Here is a 13654-nt window from a genome sequence, read left to right on the forward strand (position 1 = left end):
GCCAAATAAAATGCCTAAATGGAGACTAATTTTACCCATTAGAAGAACGTTATTTAAAATAAATTCCCTTCAACTGTTTTTTGGGGTTTTTTTTTATACGTTCTTGACCATTAACCATGCCATATGCAATACTGTTTTTAAACTTGGGCAAGATAGGCCCCTTCCCTGATCCCTTCGTCTGACCATTCTGTAGCCCACCTCTTGCCCAGGGATGTGCCTGCTCACTTCACCTATGAGATCCTAGACTAATTTCCAGCCCACAATGTGGTAAGAACTGAAATTGGGAGTAAATCTTTCAAACTTCTAGAGTAATTTGAAAGAGTAATTCTGTCTGGTGAATTTCATAATAAAAAAACTTGGAATGTATTTATATGTGCTTTTATTTCATTTTCCTAGAAATTTTTTTTTCACTTTGTAAAAGTATCATTTCAAGACGAATTAAAAATAAAAACAAATCTTCTATTTTATAGTTTGTTTAAAAACTACTGTTCCACAACTCATTGGTACCTGGTACCCTGGAATTTCCTGCTACCTGAACCTTCATAGGCCTCTTTTCCAGGTCCACATTCTCAGGGTCAGAACACATGACCCATATGTGCACTCTTAGACCCAGTGGGCAGTGTTTGCAGGGAGGTGTGGCAGCTTGAATGTGTAGGCTGGGAAGTCTACATGTATCGTGAAGGATGGAGCTGAGTTTGGGAATAGAGGGTGGCCAGGTGCAGGCTGGGGCTGGGACCACTTTCTTATACCTTCATGTCCCAAAAAGAAAATCACACAAGTCCCAGAATTCTAAATTTAAACTTGTCCTTCTAGGTTGTTATGAAAGTGTATTTGTCAAGGTAGGAGGATGGAACATATTGTATTTAACAATATGTAGCTTAATTTATAACTTTTAATATTTAGACATTTGATATGTGAGATTCTATCTGTATTCTTACTCTGAGCCTTGTAAATGTCCAGATGAGTGGGCCTGCTGTTGAGAAAGCTAAACTTATTAAAAAATATGTTTCAGGTACACTCAAATTTATATCAGCTTCTTTGGTAGATACAAATCCAGTAGGTTCTCTTATCACAGACTCTTAGAGTTCAGAGGAACCTTTGACCTAACTTCAAGTTTGTAAAATCTCTGTTAGCTAGTCAGACAGCTTTTATTTGAACACCTCTAGGAGGTAGGTGCTACCTAGTTCTGTTGTAGTCACACTTACTCAAGGAAAAGAAAGATATTTTCAGAAATGTGTAATTGTGTTCTGAGGAAGAAAAGCAGGTCTAAGAAACACATTTCTGGTTACAGACAGACAAATATAAAAAAAATCACAGATTTTTCAAAATTAATACAACTTCTCAGAGTGAAGGAATTATAACAAGTAATGAAATAGAACTACTGTGTAAACTAGGGACAATATGATGACAGGAATGTGAGAAAAGGAAAAATGTAATTTTTTTTCTTCATTTATTCTACCAGCAGCAGAAGCTTAGTCTGTAAAATACAGCTATTTCCACTTGACTATTCATTCAGGTCATAAGATCTCTTTTCATTAATGTATTTGCTCTTTATCTGGTCTTATGTTGCCTACCTAACTTTGGGATCATCCTCAAAAAAAAAAAAAAATCAATTGTGAACCTATTTCTTTCATTTAATTATCCAATACTTCTCATGTCATCTGCTACTTGATCCAATTCACACAACACAGGATTATAAAAATCACTTAAAAAATTTATTCACCCTGTCTTCCAAAATAAAAAGAAATAGAGACATTATCTGCACTTGATAAGAATTTTGAAAAGCACAGAAAATCCACTAATAAAAATTTTACTAGATCTTTTTGAAGCAACTGAGGTCAAAATTCTTAAAAGAAGGTGTGCAGAAACTGAAGGACTGTGGCATGTTTACAAAGAGGTTCTTGTGATTAGCGAAGAGTTCATTTTTTAGAAAGTGTATGGCTATATTTAAAATATAAAGGGGTTTTCCTCTTAGTGCTTAAAATTATATAGTAAATATCATTGCCTTAATTCTTCTTACTTTGAGTTTTGCAAAAACATAATATATATATGATTATGATGTCTGCATCTAAAATGTGTGTGTGTGTGTGTGTGTGTGCGTGTGCACTCATGCACTCATCTCATAGTCTTCTGGTTATTTAAACATAATGTATTATCTTTCTTACTCTCTCTTAGCCCTCCCACACTCTCACTAAGGGACCAATTTAGATCCAATGATTGAACAGTCTAAAAAGTAATGGTCGCAGAATAAAGCTTTAATTTTTATTTCCACTGGAGGTGAAGTACTCAATGTGAACTTTGAATATGATAGTATAGGGAAATCTATCTGGAAACTTGGTATTCTTTTGAAAATAGTAATTAATAACCATTCTGTGTTATTAATACAATAATTTATTCTATGAAGAAAATATCAACAGGTATATCAGAATTCATTATTGTCTATACATTTTTAACATTAGAATAGATTAAATTATATGGTTCAAACATAATATTATTTTTTTCTTTTAGCATGTGGGACTGTACAGATTACTGTTTAATCCCAATAAATGTAGTCTTTTATGCTTACCATTTCTAATGGTTGGGTATTTAAGATAATAATTTTGATATTTTCCTTCTGTGTCTTATTAGATTACTGGAAATTTGTATGTTTATAACCTTTCTGCTTGTAGTTTTGTGATATTAATTATCTCATAGATTCTTTAAGGCAGTGGCTAAAGGAGTATACAGCATCCATGATCTGGGATATTAGTTGTACAAGATGACATCTATTATTTCATTAGATTCTGAAATGCTAAGTTTTATTTAGTGGTAGATATAGTAAAAAAGATGTTTAAGAAATATTCTTCAGTCAACTGACTAGCTATCCTGCCTTTCCCTGTCCATGCTTTGAAGAATCTAAACCTGAAATCTAGTCCTCTATCTTATCCATCACATACATGTTTTACAGTCTCATTTTTGAAGTACATATAATGTGATCTATCAAATAAACATGTAGAAAGATAGGTCTCAGAATGTGTGAGGATCACTTACAAAATTTTCTGTATTATCATTAATGCCCAAGAAACTTCAACTTTTCTAAAGTGTCAGATAAAGGAACAAATACATGTGTTATTTGGGAAATAATAAATAATAAAGTTAAGGAATAAACCAAATTTTGTGTTGTATCATGTGTCACAAGCCTATAGTCCCAGGCAGGCAATGCAAGGGTTCTTAGATGCTCAAGTGAAAAACGAGACAAGGTTGAAGGGCCATGAGAACCTATGGGCTCTCTAAAGGGGACAGAAGAGAGTTCCAGCAAATTTTGCCATGTGATAATCCAGTCCTAGTGTTGCCAGTCTGTCGAAAGAAACAACAAATTCAGATTTTTTATATGTAATTTTCAATTATTTAAAACACTGTATAGTTGACCCTTGAAGAACATGGGTTTGAACTGCACAGGTCCACTTATACATAGATATTTTTTCCAATAAATACTACAGTACTACACAATCCATGGTTGGTTGAACCCATGTATGTGGAACTATGGATATGGAGGGCTGACTAAGGGATTTGGGCATGTGCAGATTGTGATATATGTGACAGTTCCTGGAAACAATACCCCGTGGATACCAAGGGATGACTGCACTTCCCAAACAACAACCAAAAAACATACTTACTGGTCATATTAGTTCTGTGGCTGTCAATTTCTAATACAATATTACAGTATAAGGAAATCCAAACTATCAGGTACAAAACCACAAAGAAATCTAGGAAGAACTATATATAATTTCTGAAAGATATTAGTCTAGCGTGGTGAAATGTCTACCAGGTACATCATCCTGATAAAAATGCTGAGTATTTTTAGGGGGGTGGAGTTACAAATAATTTGAACAACATAAACAAATATGCAGAACATGTAAAGCAATGGCTCTTTGTCCATCATTATCTTAGGAAGCACAAAGTGGAATTGTAGTAGGCTCAGAGATAAACAACAAAATTGTGGTTGATCAATGATATCCATGTAGTAGGTGGAGGAGAGAAGTTGAAGTTGAGGTCAAGAATGCATAAAGATAAATAAGAAGAGAAGGGATTTTTTTTTTTTTTCCTGAAAAGATAACAACTAGATAACAACAAGATGGAATAGTACTGGGTCTACAATGTACACATAAGGTAAATCTTTGGTGTTATTACAGGATTCTGCAATAACAGTACTATGAGAACTTCTTGTAAAATTAAAAAGGAAAGGAAAGAGGAGGAGAGGTTTGGAGGCCAGTAGGGATTACAAGTGCAGCCCCTCAGGACTGTATATATTTGAAAACTTTAAAAGCTTCTGCCTGAGGGTCTGGCATCCAATCAGCCTGAAACTAGGTGATCACTGGATTCCTTTCTTTGGAACACTGACAAGTCTTGGCACATGCTGAACAGCAGGGGAAAATTGGAATAAATAAGGCAGTATATACAACCAAAAAGATTTAAGAGACAACAAAGATCTAGGGCAGGGTTGAATGAGAAGGATCATCACCTACACAAAGTCACTACTTTAAGACTGATAGAGGTAGCAGTTTTGCCTAATATATAGAAACAGACACAGAGAATTAGGCAAAATGAGGTGACAAAATATGCTCCAAACAAAAGAAAAAACAAAACATCAGAAAAAAAAAAACCTCAATGATATAAAGATAAGTAATTTATCTGGTAAAGAATTCAAAATGATGGTCATAAAAGTGCTCACTGAACTCAGGAGAAGAATGGATGAACACAGTGAGAACTTCAACAAAGAGTTAAAAAAATATAAGAAAGAATCAATCACAGCTAAAGAATGAAATAACACGAGTAACATAAATTAAATGAAAAATACACTAAAGGGAATCAATAGCAGATAAGATGATACAGAAGAAGGATTAGCAATCTGGAAGACAGGGTAATGGAAATCACCCAATCAGAACAAAAAGGGGAAAAAAATTAAATATGGATAGCTTAAGGACAACATCAAGCACAAGAATATTTGCTTTATAGGGATCCCAGAAGTAGAAGAAAGAGAGAATGGGGAACAAATGTATTTGAAGAAATACTGGCTGAAAACTTCCCTATCCTAGAAAGGAAACAGACATCCAGATCCAGGAAGCACAGAGAGTCCCAAACAAGATGACTCCAAAGAGACCTACAAAGAGACACATTATAGGTAAAATGTCAAAAATTAAAGAGAGAGTACTAAAAGCAGTAAGAGGAAACCAATTAGTTAATATAATGGAAGCAATTTTTTCAGCAGAAACTTTGCAGACCAGAATGGAGCAGCATGATATATTCAAAGTGCTGAAACAAAATAAAACAAACAAACAAACAAAAATTTACAACCAAGAATACTGTATCCAGCAAGGTTACCATCCAGAATTGAAAGTGAGATAAAGAGTTTCCCAGACAAGCAAAATCTAAAGGAGTTCACCACCACTAAACTGGCCCTGCAAGAAATGTTAAAGGGACTTCTATAAGTTGAAATGAAATGGCACTAATTAATAAGAAAACACATGAAACTAAAATTCTCACTGGAAAAGGCAAATATATAGTAATGGTAGTGGATCAATCACTTATAAAACCTGTGTGAAGGTTAAATGACGAAAGTTCAAAAACAACCCCTATACAATAATGAGAGAAGACACAAAATAAAAAGATGTAAAACATGATGTAAAAGACATAAAATGTGGAAGCAGGGAATAAAAATGTAGTATTTGTAGAATGCATTTGAACTTAAGTGACTATCAACATAAAATAAACTTTTCCATATATAAATAGTTATATATGAACCTTATGGTAACCACAAACCAAAAGCCTATAATAGATACAGAGAAAATAAAGACAAAAAAATCCAAACATGATACTAAAGAAAATCATTAAACAATCATCAAACAAACAAAAAAACCCAAGACCCATCTATATGCTGCTTATAAGAGACTCACTTCAGATCTAAACACACACAAACCAAATGTGAAGGAATGAAAAAAAATGTTTCATGCAAACAAAAATAAAAAGAAAGCTGGGGTAGCAGTACTTACATAAGATAAAATATACTTTAAAATAAAGACTGTAACAAAAGACAAAGAAGAGCATTACATAATGTTAAAGGGATCAATCCAACAAGAGGATATAGCATCTGTAAATATCTATGCACCCAACATAGGACCACCTAAATATATAAAGCAAACATTAATAGACATAATGGGAGTGGTCCAGAAATCTACATTTTAAAAAGTGCACCAGGTAATTGTGATGCAAAAGACCCCATTTTTGAGAAACACCTCACTGATAAAGCCTGTATTGCAAATCAACAGTTATGAAAGGAATACTGAGAGAAAGCATATCATAACCTTTTGAGGTTCATCACAGAAAAAAAATATATACATGCCCTGGACATTTCTTCTTGCCACTATCAGAGGTAGATTATTGGAATGGATAGCCAAGGATTTGGCAGTAAGTTCCTAACATTTCCCTTTTCTCAATTTATGTTCATTCTTTTTGTTCACATTAAGAACCTTTTCAGTATATTAGCTCAACTCTGAGAGCTGTTCATTGCTAACTACTTCACGTCAAACCACTGATAAACTCTCAACTACAGATCTTGATGACCAGGTCTTTATTATTGTCTCTGGGATCAATTTCATGATTGTTTTTTCCAGTCTATTCTAAAACTCTGTGAGGGCAAAGGTATTTTCCAAAATAAGGCCAATCAGCCACTCTGCAATTTCACCCTAGGCCTCTTTTGCCAATGAGTTCCTTTCTGGAAATGGTTTCTAACTAACTGTGTTTGGATCAAGTACCTTAAGCACCACTGAAGAAGGACTAATAAATATACTATATGCAGGTTGATGATCATAACTAAGGTACTATGCTTCTTCTGTTGGTGATAGTAGGAAGAATCAATGAAAGAAAAGAAAAAGTAAAATTTCATACAATTTTATAAAGACCTAATAGGCTAAGTCAAGAAAGAAACATTGAGAACTTACACTTGGAGCACTGTCCTTGGGTCTCCAACTTCGCTCCCGTCACCAATTGTCAAGGTGTCATAGCCAATTTCCAGATCGAATTCTTCAAAATTTATCTGGATAACCTAGCAATAAACATAAATAAACATCTCAAATATATTTCATTATATAATAAAAGCAAACAAAAATGCACTGTGGACATACTATATATCTATAGATCTATAATTATCTGTATAAGAATTTCAAACTATGGCAGGAGATCATGTGAGACTATTACTATCAATCATTATAATTATAACATAATTTTTATTTACTCTATTGTATCTTCTGTAATAGTTTTTCAATGAAATGGCATGGCTTCTGTTTATAGGACACTTTTATTTGAGGAATCTGAATACAAATCTAATTTAAGAAGGCTTTATAAAAATGTATATGTACCTGAAGAGTGGTTACATTTGCATATATTTTTACAAGCTAGCACAGAAAAACACAGAGTATACTATTTCTATGAAATAGTAAAGCTTAAAAAATGTTAGAGCTAAATTTGAATCTAGATCACTAAATTTAAAGGCATCAGGTTTATTTTTGTGTATCCTTTGGTAACAGAATCCCTCATATATATTATATTTTGCTGGCAAAACTAGGAGCACAATTCTTTGGGAGACACATTATACCATAACAAAAAATTAATATTAATTCTTATCAAAATATACTCATGCATTCATTTATTGTTTATATATCTATGTAAAAATTCATATTTAATTAAATTGCAATTCTTAAATTAGAAACCCAATATAATATTAAAGAATAATAAATCAAGAATCCATATAAGAAGAAATTACATAAATATCATCCTATATATAATCATGGCTTGAGCAAAAAATAATTTATAATAAAGTATTATTCAACACGAGTTAAAGAAAATGAATGGTTGAGATTACCAATAGTACTAGAGAATAAATGAAAAAAAGCTTTAAAATTTTTTAAATTATTATTTAAAAACTAATTTTTATAATTGTTACTTTGGTATCATAAAAAGAAATTCTTAAGAAAATGAGGGATTTCATAACCTGATTCTTTTTAGCTTCGTAACAAAAAACCAAATTTTTGATTATGTCTATTTCTTGATTTTTAAATCATTTTTTACTAGCATTAATTAAAGCCACTGTTTTGGTCAGGTTTAAATGCAGAATATATAAAAACACTGAATTTTACATGGCTACAACTTAAAAGTAAATGTTTCCCTGTTCTACACTGAGTTAAATATAAGTATTCTCAATTAATAATTGCCTGTTAATGGAGATTAAGTTGTTCCCATTTTTTTGCTATCAAAAGCAACATGGTTACAACCAATCTTAAATATTTTCTGGCTCAAATGTACAAGTACTAGCTTATATATGTACTTATGAGTGCAATTTCTGGATAATAACAAAGCAAAAATTATATTTCATAATATTGTGCCATATGATTTGGAAATTATTTTACCAATTTAAATGCCTACAACTTGTGTACATTAGGTTTCATTATTTCTACCAATCTAGAGGGTGTAAAAAATGACTTTTCTTTTGCATTTTCTTCATTAGTAATTAAGTTCTTTTTTCATATGTTTGTCATTTATGTTCTTTTTCAGGCTTTCTGTTTTTTTTTTTTTTCTTGACTCAAAGTTATTTTAATTTTCATAGAAACATGTCAATGCTGAAAAAGTTTTCAAATTTATTGTCATATAATTATTCGCTTTCTTTTAGCCTATGTTGTCTGTACTCTTGTCCTATTTCTACTTCTAACATTATATGTCTTCTCTATTTTTGTTTACTATTTTTTATTGTGCTAACTATAATATATATTAAAAAATCAATTTTAGCTATTTTTAAGTGTACAGTTCAGTGGCATTAATTATCAATATATTCACAATGCTATGCAACTATCACCATCTTTTTCCAAAAGTTTTCCAAACCAAAACCTTGTTACCATTAAGCCATAACAATAACTCCCCATTTTCCTCTTTCCCCCATCTCCTGGTAACTTCCAACATACTTTCTGTCTCTACAAATTTTCATATTCTAGATATTTTATATAAGTGGAAAAACACAATATTTGCCTTTTTGTGTTTGATTTACTTCACTAAGAAAAGTCTTTGAGGTTCATCTACATTATAGCATGTATAAGAACTTCATTCCTTTTTATGGCTGAATAATAGTCCATTGTATGTATACACCTAATTTGGTGTAACCATTACTCTGCTGATGGACACTTAGGGTGTTTCTATCTTTTATCTATGGTGAATATTGCTATTATGATGGTGTAAAACTATTTATTTGAATCCCTGTTTTCAGATTGAAATTACTGGGTCATATATTTAACATTTTGAAGAACTGCCAAGCTGCTTTCCAGAGCTTCTGAACATTTTAAATTTCCACCAGCAATTCATAAGGGTTCCAATTTCTCCATATCCTCACCACATGTTATTTTCTGTTTTGTTTTTATCATACCCTTTCTGGTAGGTGTAAAGTGGTATCTTACTGTGGATATGATTGCATCTCTCTAATTAATGATATTGAGCATTTTTTCATGTACTTATTAACCATTTGTGTATCTTCTTTGGTAACTGTCTATTCAAGTCATTTACCCCTTTTTATTTATTTTTCTCTTTTACCCCTTTTAAAATTAAGTCATTTGTTTTATTGTTGTTGAGCTATAACAGCTCTTTACATATTCTAGATATTAATCCCCTATCAGATATATTAGTTGCAAATATTTTCTCCCATTATGTGAATTGTCTTTCTGCTCTTGTGATAGTGTTCTTTGACACCACAAAGTTTTAATGTAATGAAGTTCAGTTTATCCATTTTTTGTTTCCTGCGCTTTTGGTGTCATATTTAAGAAACCATTGCAAAATCCCATATCATACAATTTTTTTCTATGTTTTCTTCTATGAATTTTATAGTTTAAGCTCTTAAATTTAGGTTTTTGATCCATTTTGATTTAACTGTTGTATACAGTGCAAGTAAAGATCAAATTTCATTCTTCTGCATGTGGCTATCCAATTTTACAAGCACCATTTATTGAAACAACTACAGGCAAACCTTGCCTTATTGCACTTTGCTTTATTGTGATTGGCAGATATTGTATTTTTTACAAATTGAAGTTATGTGGCAAAACTGTGGTCAAGCAAGTCTATCAGCACCATTTTTTAAACAGCATTTGCATACTTTGTGGCTGTGTCATGTTTTGATACTTCTCACAATATTTCAAACTTTTTCATTACTATTACATTTATTATGGTGATCTGTGCTCAGTGACTTTTGATGTTTCTTTGTAATGGTTTTGGGGAGCCACAATCCACACCCACATAAGACTGCACACTTAAATGATAAATGTTGTGTGTGTTCTAAGTGCTCCACTGACAGGCTGTTCCCCCATCTTTCTCTATCTCTTTGGGCCTCCCTATTACCTAAGACACAATAATATTGAAATTAGGGCAACTAATGACCCTACAGTGGTTTCTAAGTGTTCAAGTGTAAAGAGGAGTCCCACCTCCCGCACTTTAAATCAAAAGCTAGAAATGATTAAGCTTAGTGAGAAATGCATGCATTTCAAAAGTGTTGCATAAGTTGCAAGTTGTAAATGCAAAGAAACTGTTCTTGAAGGAAATTAAAAGTACTACTCTAGTGAACATATGAATGATAAGAAAGTGAAATAGCCTTACTGCTGATATGGAGGAAGTTTTAGTGGTCTAGAAGGAAGTTCAAACAAGTCACAACATTCTCTTAAGCAAAAGCCTAATTTAGAGTAAGGCCCTAACTCTCCTCAAATCTATGAAGGCTCAGAGAGGTAAGTAAGCTGCAAAGAAAAGTCTGAAGCTAGCAGAGATTGGTTCATGAGGTTTAAGGAAAAAAAGCCATCTCCATAACATAAAAGTACAAGGTGAACAGCAGAAGCTGCAGCAAGTTACCCAGAAGATCTTGCTAAGAAAATTAATGAATGTGGCTACACTAATCAACAGATTTTCAGTGTAGATAAAACAGCCTATATTGGAAGAAGACACCATCTAGGACTTTCACAGCTACAGAGAAGTCAATGCCTGACTTCAACTCTTCAAAAGACAGGCTGACTCTCTTGTTAAGGGTATATGTAGCTGACTTGAAGCCAATGCTGATTTACTGTTCTGAAAACCTTGGGAATCTTAAGAATTATGCTAAAGCTACTCTGCCTGTGCTCTATAAATGGAACAATAAAGCCTGGAAATAGCACATCTGTTTACAACATAGTTTATGAAATATTTTCAGCCCACTTTTGAGACCTACTGCTCAGGAAAGAAAAAGATTCCTTTAAAAATATGATTGTTTATTGACAATGCACCTGGTCACTCAAGAGCCCTGATGAACCTGTAAAACAAGATTAATGTTGTCATGTCTGCTAAACAACATCCATTCTGCAGCCCATGGATCAAGAAGTAATTCTGACTTTCAAGTCTTAATATTTAATTAACACATTCTGTAAGACTGTATCTGCCATAGATGGTGGTTCCTCTGATGGATCTGGGCAAAGTAAATTAAAACCTTTCTGTAAAGGATTCACCATTCTAGATGCCATTAAGAACATTTGGGATTCATGGGAAGAGCAAAATATCAACATTAATAGAAGTTTGGAAGAAGTTGATTCCAACCCTCATGGTGGACTTTGAGGGGTTCAAAACTTCAGTGGAGGAAGTCACCGCAGCTGTGGTGAAAATAGCAAGAGAATTATAATTAGAAGTGGAGCCTGAAGATGGGACTGAATTGCTGCAATTTCATGGTAAACTATTAACAGATGAGAGTTGCTTCTTGTGGATGAGCAAAGAATGTGATGGAATCTCCTCTTGGTGAAGATGCTGTGAAGATTGTTGAAATGACAGCAAAGGATTTAGAATATTATATAAACTTGATAAAGCAGTAGTAGCATTTGAGAAAACTGACTCCTATTTTGAAAGTTCAACTGTGGATAAAATGCTATTAAAGCACAGTGCCTGCTACAGAGAAATCACTGGTGAAAGGGAAGAGTTAATCAATATGGCAAACTTCATTAATGTTTTATTTTAAGAAATTGCTACAGGGATTCCCCTGGTGGTGCAGTGGTTAGGAATCCGCCTGCCAATGCAGGGGACACGGCTTCGATCCCTGGTCTGGGAGGATCCCACATGCTGCGGAGCAACTAAGCCCGTGCGCCACAATTACTGAGCCTACCCTCTGGAGCCCATGAGCCAGAGCTGCTGAGCCTGTGTGCTACAGCTACTGAAGCCCACACACCTGGAGCCTGTGCTCCCCAACAGGAGAGGCCACCACAATGAGAAGCCTGCACACCGCAGTGAAGAGTAGCCCCCGCTTGCCACAACTACAGAAAGCCCGTGTACAGCAACAAAGACCCAATGCAACCAAAAATAAATAAATAAAATTGATTCTTTAAGAAAAAAAAAAAAAAAAAAAGAAATTGCTACAGCCACCCCAACCATCAGCACCACCACCCTGATCACTCATCAGCCATCAATATCAAGGAAAGACTCCACCAGCTAAATGATTATGACTCACTGCAGGCTCAGATTATGGTTAGCATTTTTTAAATAGTTTTAATAGTTTTTAGTGTACAGATCTTTCACCTCCTTGGTTAAATTTATTCTTTAGTATTTTATTAGTTTTTTAAAAAATTATTGAAGTACAGTTGATTTACAATGTAGTGTTAATTTCTTCTGTACAATAAAGTGACTCAGTTATACATATACATATTCTTTTTCATATTCTGCTCCATTATGGTTTATCACAGGATATTGAATATAGTTCCCTGTGCTATACAGTAGGACTTTGTTTATCCATCCTATATATACTAGTTTCCATCTGTTAATCTCAAACTCCCAATCCTTCCCTCCCCTACCTCCCATAAAGTATTTTTTAATTAAGATCTGTACACTGTTTTTTTAGGCACAATGTTGTTGCACACTTAATAGACTACAGTATACTGTAAACATAACTATTATACATACTACAAAAGAATTGTGAGACTCGCTTTATTGTGGTATTCATTTTATTGCAGTGGTCTAGAATTGAACACACAATTATCTCCAAGGTATGCCTGTATTCTTTCACCATTGAATGTTTTTGGCACCTTTGTCAAGAATTAATTGCTCACAGACGGGTGGGTTTAGCTCTGTGCTCTCTTAGCTTTTGTTTATCTGGGAATATCTTGATTTATCTTTCATCCTTGAAGGAGAGTTTTGACAGATAGATATAGAATTCTTGGTTGAAAGTTTTGTTTTCAACGTTTAAAGATATTGTCTCACTTGCTCCTCAGTTTCTTTTTCTTTTTTGAAATCAGCTGTTAATATTTTTTAGGATTTGTTGTACTTAAAAAGTCACTTTTCACCTGCTGCTTTCAAGATTCTCTTTGTTTTTACCTTTCAACCATTTGACTATAATATGTTTAGGTATGGATCACTTTAAACTTATCTTACATGGATCACTTTAAGCTTATCTTACATAGAGTTTGTTGAGTTTCCTGGATGGGTAGATTCATGTCTCTCTCAAATTTGTGATCTTTCTGGTCATTATTCCTTCAAATATTCTTTCTGTACCATTATTTCTATCTTCTCCTCCTGAGAGTCATAAAATACATTTGTTGGTCCATTTGCTCATATTCCACAGGTCCCTAGGCTCCTTTCACTTTTTTCA

The 13654-nt window shown here is 33.4% G+C and overlaps 1 protein-coding gene across 4 annotated transcripts in view; it reads right to left on the reverse strand.

Annotated features, from left to right (window-relative positions):
- Positions 1–13654, reverse strand: part of CSMD3 (CUB and Sushi multiple domains 3) — a 1073652-nt gene that overhangs the window by 568722 nt on the left and 491276 nt on the right. For all 4 annotated transcript variants that reach the window (XM_065895021.1, XM_065895023.1, XM_065895022.1 and 1 more), the window contains one exon: positions 6978–7081. In XM_065895021.1, coding sequence (XP_065751093.1) covers positions 6978–7081 — 104 coding nt within the window. The remainder of the gene's footprint in view (positions 1–6977; positions 7082–13654) is intronic.

This window comes from Phocoena phocoena, chromosome 17 (genome assembly GCF_963924675.1).
Source record: "Phocoena phocoena chromosome 17, mPhoPho1.1, whole genome shotgun sequence".
NCBI classification, from domain to species: Eukaryota; Metazoa; Chordata; class Mammalia; order Artiodactyla; family Phocoenidae; genus Phocoena; species Phocoena phocoena.